The following is a 21,930-nucleotide window of genomic DNA, read 5'->3' on the forward strand; positions in this document are numbered from 1 at the left end:
ACAGGACACTTCCTGAGGATGCGAAACAGATCCCAGGCAGAAAGATATGAATTCTGCAAGTAACTTCAATAATAGCAGGATCTTATTCAACTCACAAATCACATTGGAACAATATTTTATCCAGTGCCACAGGGTATTGTTCAGTGCGAAACTAAAAGCATTTGGGGAATTTTAAACGGAGTGCCATGACTCTTCTTGCATTTTAAAGACCTAATACTTGACTTGCAAAGCCATTCTGCCTCTGATGAATGCCACCTAATCATAAAAGCTTTTGGTATTTTCCTTTTCACTAGTTTAGCAAAGAGGCCATGAGTCAGCGCAGCAATTCAGAGGCTGTTGCACCGCTGCAGGTTCAGCCTGTGGCATCATCACAGCTTCTTCAACTTCACACAAGAGGAGCAGTCCAATGCACCCCGAGACAACGGCTTCTGCTGCAGGTGAACAAGCCACAGCAAAACAGGAGGGACGCCTGTGCCACTACTGATTTTGGGGACAGATCACCTAGTTATTATCTCTCCCACCCATCACAGGGTTGTTCTGAGATGCTGCAGATTGACTTTCAGCTATCCAATTGTCAATGAAGGCAGCGGGCGCTGAGAGGAAAATTTGCATGGGCAGAAGAGCGTGGCAAACTGCTTGAAGTGGGCAAACTGCTTTGTCCAGAACCTCAGTGGGGAAGGAGCTTTTCGGCTTGACAGAGTATATGGTATCCGTCAGCTCCGAACACCCACTGCTTTCTTCCCCAAAGCTCCTAACAAATTACATCGCCAGTAATTAAGCAAATGTGGTTAGCGGTTTTATGGCTGATAAATTGTAACTGCTATTCTTAATGAGCAGAGAGACTCAATTAGATGAGGTTAATATACCAAATAAACGTTATTTGCTCCACTTCAGAATCATCCAAGGTGAAACACCCCAGCACTGGGAGATACTGAGCACAAAATACAGCCACACCAGAGACAGTGATGATAGAACATTTGCTAACGTGCAAACCATTAGGAGACCTGTTGCTAAATACCTGAAATCCCCAGGACACAATAACTGGAATCGTCTCCAGTAACGGGCCAGGTCTGACCGGTACAGGCAGTGCTGGCTCTACAAGCCAGGCTCCATGAGATCACTACACTCAGGCCAGGTTCCCACTCTCTGCTTGATTTTACTTCATTCTAGTCTCAGAGGTATAGGTAGGGGAACGACTGGAGATGAGGTTGAGTCACAACTCCAAATATTTTAGCTGTGGGACCTACACCAGCCATTCCTTCAGCCTTCACAAACCAGAGCAGGGCTGGGGAGGAATCTTTGCCAAAATCCTGAATGCACCAATACCTTTTCTTAGCCCTGGTACACTTTCACTTCAGGTCTCCAGAGCACTAAGCTTTTCTGTTTCTTAATGAAATAATGTAATACATTAGCTGCTCTGGTCTCCTAAGTGTCCCTGTTTTAGCATGGCAGAGAGCGACTGAAGCAATGTCCACTGTGAGAACTAAGGCTGTGCAAGGAGCCTCTATGACTCAACATCCTTGTTGTAGCATCCCAAATTAAATGTGCCTGGTAGGTTTTCTCATGTTTCTTGCATTACATACTCCTCCCAGCCCTGTATTTCCATTCCCAGAAGAGCAGCAAGGCTCACATTCTCTCTGCAATGTATAATAAAGCCAAGACATGCAGCACCGCTGCCAAACGGGCACAGAAAGCATGGCAGGAGAGAGCAAAGAGGAGCTGGCATCACCTGTTCCAGCAGTGCCTTTTGTGTTTTGTTGGATCTTAAAAATAGCAGACAAGTCTTGCACACAGTGAGCATCACCACAGAAGTGTTATGCTGCTGTCAGCTCATTTCTCCACCCTGGGGAACAACTGCCATTAGTGTGTGGTCTGAGGCAGCATTTCCTACAGGGAGGAACAGGTTTCAGAGCCAGAACCTGTGTTGCATGTTTTCAAAGCTTTTTACTGAAGTTTGAAAGTCTTGGCATTTTCCTTCTCTGGAGTACTTTCTGAGCTTGTCCCTACTTGATTTTACCCAGGACTGAAAGTGAAAACAATGGGGACTCCTGCCCAGGCCACTTCAGAGAAATTCTTATCAATGGAATCCAGGCACCACAAATAAGAGTGGCAGACCCCCAAAAACCAGGCAGACACTGTTTAATTCCCTGGATGCTAATGCTTGTCTGGACCTGCCATCCAAGATCTAACACAGCAGTGTGTGATTTACACTTCACTGTACAGGTGCCTCTTCAATCAACAGCAGAGTCAGAATTCTGCCTGGAAAAGGGATGAACAGCAGACAGAGAAACAGAGGGAAGAATGACCTTGTCAAGTAATTGATCTGCATTCATCCTTGCTTGGAAACAGGGTGATGTGATTCCCTGGGTACGCACAGGCAGCCGAGCAGTGCTGGCATTTTGCGTTAGCAAAAAAACCAACCCCAGTGGCAACGCCTCTGTTTCCTGCAACAGACATTTTGCTCCTTCAGTGGCCTTTTGGTGGCAAAGGCAGGAGGAGATCCCCCACTTCTCACACTGCAGCATTCAGCTCCCTGAGCCAGCAAAAAATGTGCCTGCTTCCCGCACGACCGAGGGAGGAAGCAATTTCTTTGTGAGTTGGCTTTAATGCAATTTTCCCTGGAAGAAAGGAGTTGCAAATAGCATTAGGTTGTCATGCCCGATGTATTGCAGCAATGGTCGGGGTGCCCAGATCCTCTGCAGCAGCTTTTGGATGGAGGATGAAGTGCAGCTGCTGTCGAGAAAACATCCGCTGGTTTGGGAGAAGGGAAGCAAAGCCCTCATCAACGCAGCACCAGAGGGGCTCCACCAGCTCAGCCTCCCTGTTTGCCAGTGCCTGAGCTGCTGGCAGAGGGGATAAAGCTCTGCCCACATTTCTGCTGTGGCCACATCCAGTGCTGCAAGGACATAAATAACCAGCTCTGAGCTTTCCCCACAAGATAGGTCCTGCCCCATTGTAGTCACACAGTGTGAGAAGTCTTTTACCCGGGAACTTCTGACTGAGGACCTAGGTAGGTAGAAAGCATATAAAATCTCACAAAATTAGGCAAAGAAAAGGTGGCGAGGAGCCAGGTAGCATGAACTGGCAGAGAGAGGTTTGCAGTTTCCAGGTGCTGCTGCTTGGACCTTTGCCATGAAAACTAAAATCACCATGGAAAATGAGGGCGCAGGAGGAGAAAGGCATCACCAGGCTTTGGCCGGGCCAGCCACGGTGCACAGCACGGGATTCCCCCTCCTCCCCCCGCTGTGTCCCATCTCCCCCTGGGCAACTCATGGGGGAGAGCAGGGAGGGCTCCCCAGCCTGTCCTGGGGCACCCCTTGTTGCGGTATGGAGACACAGCCCAATGGTTTGGGAAATACCATTCCCAACCTCCTACCCGAGCGGGCTAAAGGGCAAGGGTGGGGAGAGCAACCGATGTCTGCCTAGCTTGCACAGGACAAAGTCTCCAGCCTTTTAGCTATGTATTGCTCCCTGGATTGTAAGTGGTTTCTATTTGTTTTAACACTTTCCTATTCTATCTGCTGCATTTTATCTGCTATTTTGAATCTTTGTTAGTGAATAGGTTCTTACTAGAATCATTAAGTTCCATTCAACTCATCCAAACGCAACCCATTAGGTTTATTTGTTGCCTGGTTTCCTTATCTGCATTGATGTTATCTGCCTGTTCCTGTTGTAAAATAAAAGTTTCCTTATTGAGAGGAAAAAAAGCAGTTCGCCGAAGGCAGAGGTTCCTTTTGTTCTTACCCTGACCGACAGAGAATGATGCTTCCAGAAAGCCAAGAGGGATGAAACCTCACCAGAAACAGCCTCCTTACCCAAAACAAGGCTGGGAGAAGATGGGAAAGCAGGATCTGTTGGATACCCCTGCTGCAGCAGATTGCAGCATCCCGGTGACAGAGGGAGGTGAGCACCCATGAGCAGAGCAGGCAGGATGCAGCGAGGCACTGCACGACAATACATGTTTGCAATATTAGCTAATCCACTGAGCAGCTGATCCTTAAGCACCAAGTGTCAGAGGTGCCACACACCTGCAGCTCACACCCATGCCACAGATATTCTCACACATCCCCAGATGTGCTCAGGAATAATTTTTCAGCTTTTAGTTTTCATGTCATCATTGCTTTTAAAACTTGGTTACCTGAAGAGAGGTTTCAAAAGGGATGAGGAGGGTGATCAGGCTTCCAAAAGCATCCAGCACATCCTCAGCGCTAACTGCTTAGTGCCTAGACAGGCTTATAGCACAGCGCACTTTATCACTGCGTGCCCAACATGGGATCAAAGGAGCAACACTAAACTGCTGCAAGGGAGAAGCATGTTTGCTGTTAGGTCCCATTCAGAATATTTACAGGCAGAAAAAACACAAAGAGCTAGAGTTTAGGGGAATTTAACATCTTGAGTGAAAGTTGGCAGAATAGGGATTTCACCAGTCTCATTTGGCTGGGAAAAGCCTGATTCTAGCTCACAGCCCTTACTAAGCTTATGATCAGCCAGAAAAGAACAGTGATTACAGCGGTTACTAAGGGATGGCTTATTGCTGGAGGCTGAAATCAAATCAAGGAATCAGGCTATCTTTGAAGAGCATAGTTGAAAGACTGAGCACTGAGCAAGATTGCAGGCTTTGCAACCCTAACCCTGGCACAAAGAGCTGCTGTAAAGCAGGGACCAGCAGCAGGACAAACACATCCTGTCTTCAGGATAGTGCAAGCACATGGTGAGCAGGAGAGAGCACAGGAGCCAGCTTGCTTTAGTGGTTAGCTCAGGGGACAGTGTCAGTCCTCCCAGGTCCTCATCTTATCTGGCTTTGATTACTCATTGCCATCATAAGGGTGCAAGCAAGGCAATTAACTGTGCTTCAAATGCACTGCTAAACCTACAGCAAGATGAAGACCTAATCTTCACCTGCTGCTCTATTTATTGAGAATTAGAAAGTGCTATGAGGGCTCTCTTAAAGGAGATGACTTTTGCCTTGCAGCTCACCAGAACAGCATCAGAGAGTCAATGAAGGAGTTTAGAAGTTTAATCAACTTAGACAAGACTGACAGTACAGAGCAGCAGGGTTTGACCAGAAGCAAGCATGCAGGAACAGAATAATTAGGGGAGAAAACAGGGAGCACACAGAGGTTTTACTTTCCTTGATGCCATTTGGCATTAAGAGCACTAAGCATCAGCCCAGTCACCAGCTCTGCCAGGTATAATGAGCTCTAGGAGCACTGTAGGAGCTATTAACCTGAACACTGGTTGTTTGTCACAGCCAGGATTATAAACCCTTTAACACCTCTTTTAGGAAAGTATTTTTAAGTAGTTATAATAATATTTAAAGACTGCACAAAAAAGGCATTAAATTCTTTAAGAGCAAGGTCTTCTGCTAGGTCAGCAAAGAAGTTGCAGGACCAGCAACAGGACCCAAGAAAGATCCTTGTAAGAACACCCTCACACTCAGTACTGCTGCAGCTCATCACAGGTAACAGAGAAGACATAAGCACACTCAGAACACTGCAAAGCACAGTGCCTTCTCTAATCTGTTATTAAAAATTAAGGGAAAAACTAATTTTTATTTTTCCCCAGCACCTTACTCATTATACTTACATGAAACTCACCTCCCTCAGCAAGTCCAAAAGGCACTACAGCCTTTACTGCTGCCTTATATAGCCCCTCAGCTTGTTAAGGCAGACTCAGGTGGGCTCCAAGTAATTTGCTGCTTCTCCGTGTAAAGAGGAGTTCAAGCACCACCCCTAAGCTCTGCTCTGGGAAAAGAGAAAAGGAAGAAGGTCTGTATTATTTTTAAGCCTCTAGAGAAAAGAGGGTCAGACTCTGTTAGATGCTTCTGTGTTTGAAATCAGAGAAGTGGTGAGTTTAGGTTAAGTTTGTAAGTGCAAAGATTTATTTTTTTCCTGCCTTGTACCTGCAAGGGTAAGAACTGAGAAAATGAGTACTTATGTAGCTAAGTAAGGGCTCTGTAGAAATCCTACAAGTCATAATGTGATGCTTCATTTAGTGCAATTATGTAAAGAGGGGTAGTGAATGAGCACATTTGGAAGTCATAAGATAGACTTAAGCAGAGGATTCAATGGGGCAGACAGATTCCCAGTAATTACTGAGCTGTGCTGCAGGATTTCTTATGTGTGGGTTAGTGATATTGGAAACTGCAGCTGAAGCGTATTTAAAGAAAGTGAAAGCAGGCCTGACTCAGCTTCTTCATATGGGGATTTTTAGTGAGGAAGATTTCTTGTGGCTTTTTCAGGCTTTCCTAAAGAGGAAAATAAAAAAGCTGAAACCTAAATCTGCAGGAAAAGAAGGTTAAAGGGATACTGTGCAGCTATGTGCTTTGTTCCTCTGCTCTAAGCTAGAGCTGCCCTTGTTGTTCCTGGCAAATCCTAGGATGCTGTTGAAGGCTTTCTCCTCCTACTTGAGGTGTTTTTTCCTTATATTGAACATAAATCCTGCCCTATCCCCAGTGGATATGGGCAGGTTGTTTGCTTGCTCTCTCTGTTCATCACCTTTTTGGTACAAGGACAGATGCTGTCCCAGCACATGTTCCTTGTGAGGTGCTGCTGTGGGGCTCTGATGCTAAAGGACAAGATGTTAGATGAGTTTATCTCTTCCCTGTTGCCAAAGTTTGGGCTAATAAGTGTAAATCCTGTACAGATTTGCTGTCAGAAAACAAAAGGTATGTTTTCTGAAAATCTGTTTTAATCTTCCCATGCCAACCAAAGGAGATTTTTTTTGGGGGGAAGATGCTTCTCAGCTGATGTTTTCCTTAATCTTCCTGTTGTTAATGAAGGCTCCTGTTTTCCATTTACAGCTTTTTCTGCACAGCATATGCTCTCAGCAGGTGCCTCTGCTTCCCCTATATCCTGCCCCAAGGACAGGTAAGGTTATTTTGGCAAATTTGATTATTGGTGCCTTGTACCACGGGGGCTTCATTTTCCACAAGGTTCCTGGGGTGAGAAGAACCTACAGGAGAGCTAATGTTTCTTAATAAAATGCACCTGGGATTTATGGCAGCTGAGGCAGTTTTGTCATTTCTGTGTAATACTGTTTGCTGAAGGATTTGGAAGAAAGATTCTGACGGATCCCTGATGACTTATTTCAAAGTATGAATTACAAAGTGCCAATTTAGGGAAATAATTGGAAAAATAAATACAAATTAAGTGTTTTTTCTTTTCATTTAGATTTCAGCACTTAACCCCTCCCAATTTCTTCTCTTTTGAAGAAAACTTAAAAAGCTTTTTTCAAAGTTTAGTTCTCCAAGCCACATATTGCTGGAAAAGGGATTTAAATTCTGTTCCTATAAGAGAGGCCCTGGCAAGCTGCCTGTATGTTGATGAGCAGATCTCAAATATTTGTGCTTTGGATTTGGCTCACTAAACTTCTCTAAACAGGGATGCTTCTCCCAGCCCTTGAAGTTGGAAAAAACTGATGGATGTGTTCAAAAGGTGGCAGTATGAATGTCTTTGTACGTTAACCTTTTTAGATATTTCAATTTTTTTCCCAAAGAACTCAGAAAGTTGAGACTTCTAGATCTTTGATGCTATAAATGACTAACTTGAATAATGTAGGCAACCCAATAACCTTTTTATTATTTGAAAGGTTATTCTGCACATGAAACCAATATGGCTTTAATGATTTACCTGCTTATGCTACTGGTGTATCAGTCATGAGCATTTTGATTGTGTCCTATTGCTTCAATAATCAGTCTCTCCTACTGTGTGTCTAGGTGTTATGGAGATATGCATATATAGTGGTATAGATGGATGGATTTTTGCTTGCTTCCTGGTAGAAAGTAACTTTTCCAAAATCAGTGCGGATTGAACATAAACACATTCTGGGTGTGTTTTTTCTGTGCTGGATTAAGCACTGTCAATAACTCCAGCTGAGCATGACATTTTAAGAGAGCTGGATCTTTTTTTCTTTTTAATTATAGTCAATGCAGTAAACTGCAGATGGAGGTGAGCCAAAGCTGTGGTGAAACTGCTCAATATGTGAGGAATGTTTGACAGCCCCATGACTGCATCAGCCTCAGTGAATAATCCCTGCTCCACCACAGGCATCTCATGTGGTCCTCTGCCACCCTACCACTGGAGCGGTACCCTGCAGCTGGAGTTTGACTTTTCTGCAGCTGCAAAATCTGAGTGAGAAATGGCTCAAAACTAGGGACAAAGGATGGGAAAAAAGATGTTGAGCTCTTAAATGTGGTAAGAGGCTGGGAAAAACAGCCTGCAGATGCCTTCACTGAGTCCAGTGCAGTGGAAGGGTTTCTGCTTGTGCATGTGTTTGCTCAGGGCTGGCACCTCCCCGCTGGTGCTCTCAGTACTAAGTGGTGTGCTGCAAATAAGCAATGCACCCATTAGGGCTTTTACCATCATCCTAATGGAAACAGCTGATTAGGAAGCTTTTTTAGAAGGAGAGTTGGAAGGAAATGCTGTGCAATAACCTGACCTAAGCAGCTGGGATAGTTGACAGCAGGTCAGTGGAGGATCTACATAAAATGCCCTTGGGAGTGTTTTTTAAGGCTGTGCAAGTTTCCCACTTCTCCTCTTCAGGGTTGCAGGCTGTGATAGAAGCATGCATGATGTTTCAAGGCTTGTAGACCCATTTTAATCATGCATTTATTTTGCAGATAGGCTACTTAAAAGTTCCTATCTTCACAAGGATTGTGAGATGTCAAAGATTTGGTATTTATTTTGCAGCAAGGGATCACTAACTTCTTTGTCCCCATCCTAATACTTGATGATAGCTGTCTCCTGGCCTGCAAGGAGAGGAGTTGGTGTCAGTTTAGTTTCTGGAGTCCTTTGGTGTTAAAGTAACTAAAATTGCCACCTGAGACTGTTATATGGCTGCTGCTTTTAGCCCCGTACTGTGGAAAAGCGTATGGAGGTAAGATAAATAAAACCAGAGTACTCAAAGAAATTGTACTCAAAGCAATATTTTTATTTCAGCTACTTTTCCAAACAGCTGTGGATAGGCAAGGTACAGCAGTGAAGCAGTTTGCTTAGCAAGAACTTTTCATGTATCCTTCATACAAATGGCTTGGGATGCAAACAAGAGACTGGGGGAATGGGCAAGGAGGAACTGGGGAAAATGATGTTTCTTGCTGATGCATGTACCTTTCCACTGTGACGTCAATATTTTTTTCAGGAAAAAAGAAACCAAATCCCCTAAAATATCATTGCTTGTAGTAAAGCACCTTTTTTCTTTCCAGTTTTCCACTTTCCAGAAATTAGGGTGCTATGAGACAGTAATTTTCAAACAGGAGCATGGCCTCAAATTCCAGCTTGGCAATGAGCACTCTGAAACTGGATCCTAAGGCAGGGGCCACCATTTTCCTTAAAATGGGAAATATACACATTCCCAGCCACGCTGGATGTTCTTGTGTGAGTATTGCTAGCAGTACAGAAGACTAGCAAAGTTACAGCATGTGGCTACAGCTGTACTTAAAACTGTGTGCCTCTGAAAAAGCTTTGCCAGATCGATATGCTGTTATTTATCTAATTCTACCATTATGCTCTCAGAATGTAATATTACATGAAATGGAAAAAACCCAAAATTTAGGGTAAATGTACTGTGCAAAATATTGTTCTTAACACTGGTGCATTCTTGCCTACCTGAGTGGAGCAGACCTAGTGTAGGTGCTGGCAAATGTGGGCTCTTTTTAGCAACACTGCAAAGATACCCAAGTATTGTTGTAGGAGTAACGACATCTCTTAACTAGCACCCAGATAACTGGTATCTGAACAAGATACTTAGATATAATTAAAATGTCTTCTATAACGCACAGCAAAGAAGTTAAATTTTTGCTACCAACTTGGCAAACTTTTTAGTGATGTTACTGGGGATCTGTACAGGGCTGCAGAACTGGGGTCATTTCCAGGGCACATAAGGGCTAAAGCCTTCTCAGTACTTGTGTAGCTTGCATCACCTTGAAATAGCAGCCTCCATCCACACAGGTGTCCTTGGCATGGACAGACAACCCTGTCAGCAGGCCAGGAGGCCTGTACTCCTTTGAAGTGGAACTAGATATATGGGTTTCTAAGGGAAGACACAAATCTATCTACCAAAGCCTTGAACCTAAAGCTGATGAATAGCTACTCTACAGCTGGCTTGATTAAATGGCCATTGAAGATGATGTAAACATCAGACTCCTCACTATAGATGGCGTTTTCTCGCTCCCGCTTGAACATCCTCACCCAGACCTCATCTCCTTCCTGCAGGTCCAGCATCAGGCTCTGGCTCTGCATGATGCTCCGATCGCTGGGCTGGGTGTAGAGGATGGCCACCTCTTTCTCATTCTTCATCAAGTGCAGGTAGGTCTCCTTGAAGTTCCAGGTGTGGATGTTGAGGCTGAAGTAGTAAATTCCTGCCACATAGCAGAAGAACTTTCCCGAGAACATGTTGAAGTGCTTGTAGAGATTTACGAACTCGATGTCAAAAGTGACGTGCTGGAAGTAGTCTGAGCTATGAAGGGGTTTTCTCCGACCCACTGAGAAAGCAGCATAGAGCTGCTTGCACGAATGGCCTTGTGGGCCAGGCTGGCCTTTTTGTCCCTTCCGTCCATTAAAGCCACGCAGCCCTCTTTCTCCTTCCTTCCCAACTGCTCCAGGGTACCCTTTCTCTCCCATTTCACCCTTCTCACCTGCGAGCATAAAGGAAAACTTTGTCAAACACAAGCACATGGATCCCAAGCTGCAGACATATCCTGTGGGAGACAAGCAGCAAAGCAGCTGCTAGAACACTGTTTTCCCTGCACAGATATCTGGCAGCATTGGTCAGACACCAGCACCTTCCTAATTCTCAGAAGGATAAAAATGCCAGGTGAAAGCTTGGCTCCACTGAGCTTGTGGTGTCAATGTTCAATGTCCAATTGGAACACCATGGCCTGACCAGGCTGGTTACATGAATGTGGTATTCATGAACCCAGCCCCTTCGTGCAGAGGTTAAGGCAAGAAAAGTTATTGCTTTTGAGGTCTGATTTGGGCCTGGGAGAGGTGGTTGGGTTTGTCTGGTCCGCACATTCCTGCTTGCAGGATCCCTGGCATGTCTCCTGTGTTATATGCTTTATTTTTGTTTGCCTGCCTTACTGAGACAAAAAATGTGCAGTGGTAAAAGTGAGTGTCTTTCCTAGTTTCTAACTCTGTTGCTTAGTAATTCTGTGATAACATTTGCATCTGGTTTTTAGTGTGACCTAACTTGAGCTTCCAGTGATTCTGGGTTTTGATGCACTAGAGCCTTTTGCCAACTCTTCTCACTTGCACACATCTACAGCCTGAGCCATGTCACCTGTTGACCTTCTTTTGGGTAAAGAAAGTGGATGAGTTTCTTAGTGTAGGGAGGACCACAGCTTGCAAAATGAGGCTGAGCAAGTCAGATAAAGGATGTTAGCACATAGTCAGCTTTACCCACCTTTGAGGATAGTGATATCTATAGTGGGTTGGACTTTGGGTACCGAATAGGCAGGGTCGCTGCTCATCCTTGTGTATCGTGAGGAAATGATGGAGACGGGCTGCTCTGAAGGCCCGCAGCATCGCACACATGAGAGGCGCCGCGGTTCCCGTCTTGGCAGACCCTTTTCCAGCGTGGCACCAACGTTCACAGTGGACACCAGGAGCAGGAGAAACACAGCACTCATCTTCAGTGGAGCCAGCTGGACTGAGCAAAGGAGCAGAAATGATTAACATGGTGATTCAAATCAGAGCTTCTGATGGGCCATCTGTTAATGTTACCACAAGGTGCATTTCTTCTGATTAATTATTAGCTTATCTTGTAGTGGCACCAGGAGACTCCAGGTAGGAAGGGTGCCCCACTGCGTACTGTTTACAAGCAACGGAAAAGGCAATCCCTGTCTCTCATTACCTACAGTTGAAATATCTGACAAGGGACACCAGGTAAACAAAAGAAACAAAACAAAACCTGCTGAGATCAGAAGCTAAGCCTGAGATGCTTAACGCTGTTCTGGCAAGCTCTGCTCAAAGTACACTCACTGCCTGGCTGCTGTTGGAACAGCCCTTGCAAAAGGTGCTGGGTAAAAGACATGATGTGTTGCTCTGGTTACTGTTTCTTGCATTGCTGTTCTGAAAAATTCAAAATCATATACAGAAAATGAAACTTTAAATATAGACCCTAAACCTGATTTTTTTTATTTTTGAGGAAAAACCTGGAGGGAAATGAAACTAAAAGAAATCAAAAGCACTTGTCTCTTTAGATAGTTCCTCTTAGCCTCTTTCCAAGGTGACCTAGCCAAGCTGTTTGTGGCTTTGACAATATCCATGTGCTGTTGCTAGCAGAATTTCTGTGTATGCTTTCCATTTTTATTCTCCAATGTGCAGGAGGGAAAGCCAAATATCTGCAGACTGAACTGGGACTTGCTCTGCACAAACACTAGTTTTTGAGATCACCTATTACATGTTCATATGCTACTGGCAAACTCCAGAGGCCCTGAATACTGGGTGAAATGAGCAGAGAAAATGTTTTGGGTGGTGCAAAGGAGGTGAGTTTTCTCTAGCTCCCCATTGCTTTCCTTCCTAAGGAGGGATTGGAGCTGGAGACAGGAGACTGCCTTGTACCATGTGTAATTAGTGTCATTCTACTGATTGCAGTGGTGTTTCATAGAAGGCAGATTTTGGACCAATGCCTTTTTGAACCTTATCCAAATTCTAATTAGTCAGATGGACTCTTGTTGACCTCAGGCTGGGAACAGCTTTTACAGCTCCCCTTCTACCAACTTTAACTCCTGGAATAGAAGGGAAAGCAGTAGCTGGATGTTGTAGCTTTCAGAAGTAGCTCAATGAACACAGGTCCCACCTGCAGAGGGAGGGAGAGGATCCTGCCTTGGAGCTCTACAAGGGCTTCACTGGGCATAAAATGGACCAGTTGAAAAAATATTAAAAACAACAGAAATGTGTCAGTCTGGGGCAAGGTACTGGAATTGTACTGACATTCTTGGGAGATGCTTTCTTCTAGTTCTTACCTGTCCCAAAAGAACTGTCATTCACACCTTTTATTACTTGGTGTAATCCAGCTCCCGGGAAACCTGATGAATACTTATTAGCAGCAACATAATATAATAACTTTCCTTCTGACAAGCAGTGAAAGTTCTTTCATCAAATCCGTCATAACTTGAAATGATCTTTCTATTCATAATTGTACCTCATTCTAGGTACAAGTCTGAGGAGAGATTAATACTCCTTTTATATCAGTGTTCAGGGCCTGAATTTCATTTTCATTAAGCCCTTTTTAATTTTCATTCACTTCTTAAGCCATCTTTGTGCTGCCAAACAGGAACAGAAATGCAATGCAAGTCTAAACAGACAGCAGGTCATAAATAACCAGCCCATACGTGACCAGAACAGAAAGTTGGCACTGTGCAGAGCATTTGGGGTCCACATAATGTTTCTGGGGTCTCCTCTGCTGTGATTAAAGTTTGTGCATATATGTAATGGTCTAAAGAAGGCCCACCAAGAAGCCAGGCACCAGGTGACCCCTTTGGGCAAGCTGAAGTGGTCTCTGTTGATCTACTTGAAGAGATCCCTGCTCATTGCAGTGGGGTTGGACTAGATGACCTTTAAAAGTCCCTTCCCACCCAAACCATCCTATGACTCTATGTTCACTCACAGTCCCAGGCAATCAGGGCTGATATATCCTCTTTGAGACTAAAAGCTATTTAGGTCTTCTCAGGACCATGGGTAGTCAGTAACCTGGGCATAAAGTATAGGGCATTTGATTACATTATCAGAACATTAAAACCGGAGGACATAATTGCTCATAATACCTTCATGAAGGAAAAAGAGCATTCATTAAGATGGGAATTCATAATGGGCGGAAGGGAAAAGATTCATAAATATGAAGAAATTACTTTACATTGTTATAGGCCATTATTCTCCCTAAGATGAATGACTTTCCTATTTTTAGAGGTAACTTAAAAGAAGAAAAAAATGTCGGGGTGAAAAATCAGCGTTCAGGTTGTGCATATTTCACATTACTGTAATCTAATCAGCCATTAAAGAAATCAGGGCTACTTGCATGAAGAACAGTTACTCAGGTTATTGGCTAGAAATTGCATGTGGAAAAAAATAATGAAGCAAACAATGCAACAACCCAGTCAATTCAGAGCATCCTAGGGCTGACACCTCCTCACTACATTTTCCTTGTGAAGTTAGTTCACTAAAGTGGCAGAAACATGTGTTTTGTTGCAATATCTGTGGTTAGGTGAAACCTTAATGGTGCCTGTGAATAAACAGTTTTAGATTCGCAGTCTGCTCCTAGCAGACAGGAAAGGACAGGAGAGGAAGTAAAATAGGAAAGAGGTGGAGAGAAAGGAGTCAGAGAAGACTACAAGAAAAGGGTGATGTATTCAGCAGTATGGGATTATGTTTGGAAGATATCAAGCACAAAGCCAGAGATCAGGTGAAGAAAAACCTCAAAACAGAAATCAAATGTGCAACAGGAAAGGAAACAAACCTGGTAAGGATTTCCTTATAACAAGATCATGTCAATCTGGAGAAAAGAATCATTTGAGTCAGATTTCAGAGGAGAAGCAAATATAACTCTCGTGGTGGTGGTGAAGTCAAATCTTATTCCTTAAAAAAAAAAAAATACAAAAAGGATGAAGCTCAGAATTTAAGATCTGTGAGGTAAAGTGAGAGGTTGTTTATAGCCATTTGTTTTTTCCCCCTAAAGATAATTATTGTGACCTTATTTTGTCAAATGTTGCGATGATGGATTCAACTTCAGCTGTACAGGTTTATCTTCTTGAGAAGACAGCAAACAAGCAGCTGGGCTTTGCTCTGCTATGGCTGTGACTCACCAGAGCACAGGCTGGGAGGCTGCCTCTCCTGCACATCATTCAGATCCCCACACGGGAGGGACATCCATCCTCCTTCCAACCATGATCCGACACGCTCGTTAGTGCCTGAGATGATGCATTAGTACTGCACCGAACGCCCTGAAGCTGCAAAACTGAGTATGTTCCTCCATGGTCATCCTTCATGACACCTCTGTAAAGATGGACAGGAGCATCCTGAAAGCAACAGATTAAAACTGGAAGTATAAATTATCGTCTTTGTCTTCTGCACTTGAACCTGCAAATCACAGCCTGGTTCGATTCTGAAATCTTGTTTTTCCTGTTCAGTAGAAAAAACCAGATGATGACAGATACTCAGACACCCTAATGGCTGGGAGGAAAACTGGTGTCCTGACTTTGGAAACTTTGCAATCAGTAAATGTTTCACCCTAGGACAAGAAGCTGGTCTCAGCCCTCCCTCTCTCAAAACTGTTTTTTCAGTGCATCTTCTTTGGCTCTGCTTTAGCTCTCAGATTCATTTTGAAACAGTTGATTGTCAATTGATGAGTTTGAAACATTTCAGTTGAAAAGCTTGCGGCGGCACGTAGGAAAACGTAAATCGTTTTGATGCTTCTGACACTTCTTGCAAAATGCTCATGAAGCAGAAAGCTCACCACGAGGCAGAGTGCACAGCCCGTTTGGCTGTAATAGGTAATTTCAAGATAAATTATTTGCTCTTCCCATAACACTTACAAGCCTCCCCACTCCAAAGCCATGAAGCACAGCGCAGGCCCCAGCCTCTGCAAGTGGAACCAGGATGAAACCCAACAGCCAAGGGTGAATTTAGTCTGATGCTAAGGAAGAAATTCTGCATGTGCTGAATGGGCAGATCTACCTGCTGGCAAACAAAATGAAAATTTATGAATGATGAAATGAGGCATCTGAACCTGATGAAAAGGCAGTTAATTGCAGAGAATTTTGGTGATGAGGATGACTGGTAGTTGTGTTCATCATAACATTAGAATATATGTTATTGTTGGGGAACTGTTTAAATGTAATGAAAGGTTTCTTTGACTGAAACCACCCTTTAGCTAAGGTTTAAAAAGACTGTTTGCTTTTTCTGTCCCTTTTCTTCCCCTCTGAATTTCTGAGTAGAAAGATAAGATTAAAATACTGCCAAAAGGGCTTGTTTGTTCAGGTATTTCTGCCTGGCCCAAAACAAGAAGAAAAAGCAAGTGAAAATACCAGTCGCCTTGCATTAAATTCAAACACTTCTGTTGTTCAGACCCTTTTGAAAGGGTGTGTCTGTCTTCCTAACCAGAGCTGGCAATATGAACCCTTTAATGGCTGCTGCCGTGCAGAGCTGGTGAGGATGTGATGCCCAAACCAGGGACACTGTTGCCTACCATGCTCAATCCAAGGCAGAACAGATGATTAAATAACATATTTTTGCTTTGCACTGACATTGGAAATACCCTGACCTAAATATAATCCACCAAGCTTATTATTTACACATTTTTTTACCTGCTATGAATAACCTGCATCAAAAGTGCGGGTTTTCCAGCGACATCTGGCATTCCCGGTATCTGCCAGCAAAAAGAAAAAGCCTAATTCCTCCCATGCAAGGCTTTGGAGATGCTACAAACCTTTGCTAGGGAAAGGCAGAAACCATTAGTTCCAGTTCAAGGAGTTAAATGATGTGATTCTGTCTTCTTGTGTGCAACTTCTTATTTAAATATATTTTCTTGACACTATTACAGCTGGAGAGAGCACCTTGATTGATTTTTTTTTTTGGTTCATGATTGAGTTTAATCTTTTAGCTCAAGGTAGACAGCTTATGTATGAGGCACATTTGCTCATGCAAAGCTTTTTAATCATTCTGTGTACCTGAAGAATTTTAACACTTTGATATAAAGTAATACGTCTGGGCAATAGAAATGATAAGGAATCCCCATAATATCTGTAAAAATAGCTTACTTGCTCTGCACACAGAGAGAATAAAACAAGAAGGCAAAGCAAATCAGCCTGGAGGCTGGACCAAAAAGTTTTCCCTGTGATTAACAACATGGAGTTTGCAACCTGACCTCTAATCTTGGCCAAGCCTTGACTGGTCCATCGGCACTGCAAGCAGCCCCTGTGGGATCTATAGGTCAAGTCAAAGGTACAGATATACCTTAATCTACCCCGGGCCCAAGTTTTCAGTGGGTACAGGGTAAGTATGTCCTTACCTCACAGGGATGCTGGAAGAATAAATCCCACTAATAACTGTGCTGAGCTCACACGCTGCTTTATCGCGAGTTCACGAGGCAGAAATTGTTCTTGGATCCCTGAGCCGTGCTTTAAATTTCTGCTAACGTTTTTCTTCCTGTTATTCCTACGACTTCACTCTGAAAAGTAATCTATGACTGTCTTTGCTTTAAATTCAGAGTGCACAGGACAACGTCAGCCACTGCCCATTTTAATTAGTGACAAATCTCGACTGAAAACCCAAGAGGGCAGTTAAGGCTTAAACCTTTCTTGCGCCGCAGAGATGGAAAACACATGGATGTGTCAGCCTCGAACCTCGGCATTGTTCCAGAGATGGAAAATATTCCATTTCTGCTTTTTTACCTTTTGTCTTCTTTCAAGCCTCGACTTCCTCACTGCTCCAGACCTCCTTGCATCGCCAGCAGCAGGAAACGAAGCATCGTTAGGGCTGGGTTTGTCTGGCCACTGGACTTCCCCTTGGAAATGATTTGTTCAGGACTTCTTTTTTTTTTTCTTCCCCAGGAGGATCTAAAATTTCGTCATGAGCAACTTACTGTAGAAGAGCCCAAAATACTGAAGGAGCTTGTGAGTTTTCAAAGGTAAAGCTGTGACAGCTCAGCTGTCCCCCTGCCCGTAGTGCCAGAGCCGAGCGTGGGGCAGGTCCTCTCCAACACGATGCTGCAGAGATGCTTCGCTCGAGCTGAGCATCAGGAGCCTGTTTGCAGCCATGAAATGATTTGAGGGCTCCCAGACAAGAATATTTGGATCCCAAAAAGCAAAGCGGTTTAAAAATTTCCGCTGTCTGTAGTGGTTTGCAGATGACCAATGTTAACGCCCTCCTGTCTGCAGTGTTTACACAACGCACTGGGGTGAAGCAGAAGAGGGGTTGGGAGTGCTGCTAGAGACAGCCGGGTTGGTTCGAGCCCTGTGAGTTGTGAGTGGGGCAGGAATGGAGGCAAAGCCAAGATCTGGCCGTGGAGAGGTCCGGGTGTGTTAGCTGCATCCATATTTGTAAAGGCCTGAGAGAACATTTGGTCAGTGAGTCTGTAGCTCCACTTCTAGTTATCTGATCTGGTTTTTATCTTCTGGTGCTTTTTTAGTGTGTGCCTATTGCCAGTGTGGGTGAAGCGCCCTAATTCCTCTGTCCCAGCAGGAGCTGTGAACCACCTTCACCCCATTAGTACGTGCCCCCGCGCAGCAGCAGTTCATGTGGTCACCACGTGCTCTCTCCAGCTGTGACTTCACCTATCAGGCATGAGAAGAGATGACAATCCCAAGCAAACATCCCTTCCTATTACCTGCACACGCTTAGACCTGGGGGGTTGCATGGATTTAACACAGCCCCTGCAGGCACTATGGGAGTGGGCACACTGTGGGCTGTGCCTGGATGGAAACAGTCCCGTGCGCCTGGGCACCCGCATCTTTGCATGGTACTGCCTTTCCTGGTCTGTGACAGGCGCTGTTATCCCACTTGGCATAAACAGGGAGCTAAAAGGATGTTTGCCGGTTCCTAAACAAACAACTTTTCCCTCTCTCCTACTCTTCTCTGCCTGCACCTCCAGCATCAGGAGCGTGTCTGCAATGTCCCGGGCTAGGCGGCTCCTTGAAAGCGGTTTTGTCTCCGTAGCAAGCCCAGACAGTGATTCAGCCTGGCGCTGCCGAGGCACAGGGCAAGTTACAGTCAGTCATTGCCAGGGCAGCTTCTCCGATAGAGCAAATCATCCTGCTGAAGTGGTCGGCACGAAACCCTCCTTCGCCCTTCCCCAGGGGAAAGGCAGCTTTCCCGTGACTTGCCACCGCTGACTCAGCCACTCCGGGAACTCGGCTTTCAGTGTGCCGAAATAAAGCAGGCAGAGGTCCCTGCAGCAGGTCCCATGTGGTGCTGGGTGGGTGGGTGCACCAGGACATGGGTGCTGGCAGCGGCAGGATTGTCCCGTCCCAGCACTGCTGCAAACCCCTGCTTATGGCTCAGGCACGAGCAGCACATTTCAAATGGCTGCAGTTCTCTGGTGAGGCTGGAGAAGCAGAGTCCTCTGAAAGTTTCCACATCTGCAGAGGATGCCAGGAAACGGCTTTTTCCTGCCCTGGGCTCCCGCAGCGGTGGCGGAGCCTGCATCAGATCGGAGCTGTGCGGGATGGGGCACCGGTCCCCATCCCACTGCTCAGCCACGGCTAAGAGCAAAATCAGACTAGAAGGAAGTATCATTCTGGAGTGCTAAGGGTGGTTAATGAAAGAAGGAGTGTTAGTAAGAACAAATTAAAGCCAGCTCAGCAATAACCTGGCCTTGCACTTACTTCACTGCTGCAGTGAAGCAGAAAAAGCAAGATGAAGCCGTGCAGGCAGAGACCACCTCTATTTATGACTCACCCAAGCAACCTGCTTCTCCAGGGTGGAAACACTTTGTTCCCTATAGCAATAGTATTTTTTTTTTCCCAACTTATTCAGATCCATTTAACTTACCTTGTGACTCAGAACCCCCTGTCTCTTACTTTCCTTGCTGTTGCTTAGCAGGATGCATATTATGAAAGCTGCTGTTCATTCAGGTTTTTTAGTTCTCAGTGGTGGCTGCAGCCTCCTAGCTGGAGTCCAAATGAAACACTGAAAGTCAGTCCGGCTCCTTATGAAACCCAGCAGCTAGGTTGTTTGCAAAAGCAGGGTTTTTTTCTTGTTTCTTTGCTTGCATCAACTTGTGCTGGGTTCCTGTGCTTTTGTCCTGCTACAGTTTCCTTAGGACTTGCAGCCTGTCTGTTGGGTTGCACAGTGCCTCTCACAATGATGGAAATGAAGACCAAAAAATTTGTGAATAAAAAAAAAAATATCAAAAAACCACAGACCCAAAACCACATCCAGTGTTCCAGCCAAGAAAGAAAGTGCTGGGATCACATGGAAATAATTTTTCTTTGGGAGATTTCAGCATCCTTTTAGGCAGGAGAAAGGAGGGGAAAAAGAAAACAAACCCACAATAAAAGCTCTGGCTTTCATGCATGAGCTGTAAAGGTAGCAAAAGCCTTTTGAAGGAGTTCAACTATGGAAACTGCCCCTGCAGTGACTTTGGGGGAAGGCATACATGTGCGGTTGGGTGCCTGGGGACAGGCCAGTGCCTAGGGAAGGCGTCACCCCCACCATCCCGTGCACCTCCCTGCTGAAAAACACAGCACTTTGCTTCTGTGTGAGCAGATTTGGGGCCAGTCTCAGGAAGGTGATGTGCAGCAGCAGTATGCTGCTTTCCCTCCCTGCTTCACTGGTTTAGGGGATAACACCATATGCCAAACCATCCGTGGCAGGATGTGATGAGTATTAGCATCCTACGAACAGGAAAGGAAGGTGAGATCAAACGCAAGCACAGGGATGAAACTTCCTCAGTGTGCGTTTGCAGACAGTCTTCTCTCATCACTACCTATTTGCTGATGTTCAGTTTTGCGCTAACTTCTCCTTGACACCCAGAAACGGCTGAACAGCAAGTTGCCACTATTTCACATAGTTGGGACTGAATTGTCAACTCCTCTGGCTGCAGAATTTACAGCCGGGGTGCCACAAGGCTCTGAGCTGGATGGGAGGCACGGAGATCGTCTTCAAAGGAGGCTGAGCAGAGGGCATCTGCAGAGAAGCTGTCCAGCCCTGTCCTGGCCACGCTGGGCCATCTGCAGAGGAGCACACGGTGGTCCCGGCCCACGTGTGAGTCCCACGGGAAGGCTGGTGGCTGCCTCGGTCCCTGCACTCATGGCAACAATGAGGCTGCAGAACTGAGCACAGCATGGCATGCTGCTGCGTGCTGGCAGGGTCACCCCTTAGCCAGGAGATAATGTGGGATGTAGCACAGATTGCTCTTGTCCAAGGGACCGCTGAGACAAAGTCCCTTGGGACAGGAAGGAGCAAACCCGGGGGTTTCAGAGCACGCTGAACATCACACACCTCCCTGGCCCCGGGGCAGAGCAGCACTGCACCATTGATGTTTGATTTTAGTGCCCACACTTTCTTAGCTGAAATTGTTCACTTGGTCGTTCCCAGCCTTTGGAAAAAAGGTGACTTCATTTAAAACCAGGTTTGGGCTCTGAATCTGGGGGGGGGGTGTTTGCATTTTTTTTTCCTTTCTTTTTCCTTTTTCTGTTTTGTAACTGCCTCCCATGAATTGTAAAAAAGGACGTTAAAAGAGACGGGTACCCTACATAGTGCAAGCTCCAGCATCATTCCTGCACTAAGACTGAAAAAGAAAAGCAATGCTTTGACAGTCTCGAGAACATCAGGAGGGGAAAGGTGTGGTTTGTTCTCTCACAGTGCCTTTCCCCAATTCAGGTCACAACTCAGTGCTTTAAATATTCCTCCCCCGCAGTCCTCCTGCTCTGTCGCCTGCCCTGCACCAGACCCCAGTACTTCGACACCTCACCAGTCCATGGGGGGCACATGCTGGCCCAGTCATGTCTTTTTTCTTTTTTTTTTTTTTTTTGAAACAGTCTCTGCCTTACATAAGGAGGGATGAGATGTGAGAGCACCTTGGGAACTTCTCTGCTTTTTCAAAATCCCTTCAAAACCTCCCTATCCCTCCCTGACCCAGGTGGGCAGGGGACATTCAGCTGATCCTCAGAAAGGTCCCTCATCTCTGCTCCAGGTGCTGATGTGCCCCAGCTCCTAAATGCTCCGCACCACTGTACCGCTGCCCAGCAGTCACCCATCCCCTGTAGCTCGGAGCCCTGGATCAGAGGCAGGAGACAGCTGTCACGATGGAAAAGGGGTTTTGCACATCTTTGCAGAATTAAATAAGAAACAAAACAACCTTTAAAGCTGTTGGTGAACCTGGGTTATATAAGGGAAAACTCAAATTGTTTGCAGATGACTTATGTTGGGAATGTTTTTATATTGGTGGTGTTAAATAAAACAGCAGGTGATTAAAACAGACTGCAGCATGATT

General features: G+C 45.2%; 1 protein-coding gene across 18 annotated transcripts; it reads right to left on the minus strand.

The window, feature by feature from the left end:
• Positions 1-8,910: 8,910 nt before the first annotated feature.
• C1QTNF8 (C1q and TNF related 8) lies at positions 8,911-19,892 on the minus strand. Of its 18 annotated transcripts, none has more exons than XM_075767485.1 (5): positions 17,005-17,757; positions 14,801-15,674; positions 14,455-14,573; positions 11,401-11,641; positions 8,911-10,633 (listed from the first exon to the last, which is right to left on the minus strand). In XM_075767485.1, exons 4-5 carry the CDS (start codon positions 11,624-11,626, stop codon positions 10,086-10,088), a joined length of 774 nt encoding a protein of 257 aa, XP_075623600.1. In that variant the 5' UTR covers positions 11,627-11,641; positions 14,455-14,573; positions 14,801-15,674; positions 17,005-17,757; the 3' UTR covers positions 8,911-10,085. The 18 variants fall into 18 exon arrangements, with proteins under 18 accessions (XP_075623600.1, XP_075623598.1, XP_075623602.1 ...); XM_075767483.1 differs by having other exon boundaries at positions 11,401-11,646; XM_075767487.1 differs by lacking the exons at positions 14,801-15,674; positions 17,005-17,757 and adding an exon at positions 19,485-19,891 and having other exon boundaries at positions 11,401-11,646.
• Between the last annotated feature and the right edge of the window lie 2,038 nt (positions 19,893-21,930).

The sequence above is a fragment of the Balearica regulorum genome, chromosome 15, assembly GCF_011004875.1.
Source record: "Balearica regulorum gibbericeps isolate bBalReg1 chromosome 15, bBalReg1.pri, whole genome shotgun sequence".
Lineage (NCBI taxonomy): Eukaryota > Metazoa > Chordata > Aves > Gruiformes > Gruidae > Balearica > Balearica regulorum.

Bases quoted from the DNA above. Each gene is read 5' to 3' on its own strand.
- C1QTNF8 (XM_075767480.1), bottom strand. From the start codon at position 14,864: ATGTCCCTCCCGTGTGGGGATCTGAATGATGTGCAGGAGAGGCAGCCT. The intron at 11,647-14,800 runs GTGAGTCACAGC...TCCTTTGCTCAG, and splicing joins GCCTCCCAGCCTGTGCTCTG to TCCAGCTGGCTCCACTGAAG. The intron at 10,634-11,400 runs GTGGGTAAAGCT...TTATGCTCGCAG, and splicing joins AGATATCACTATCCTCAAAG to GTGAGAAGGGTGAAATGGGA.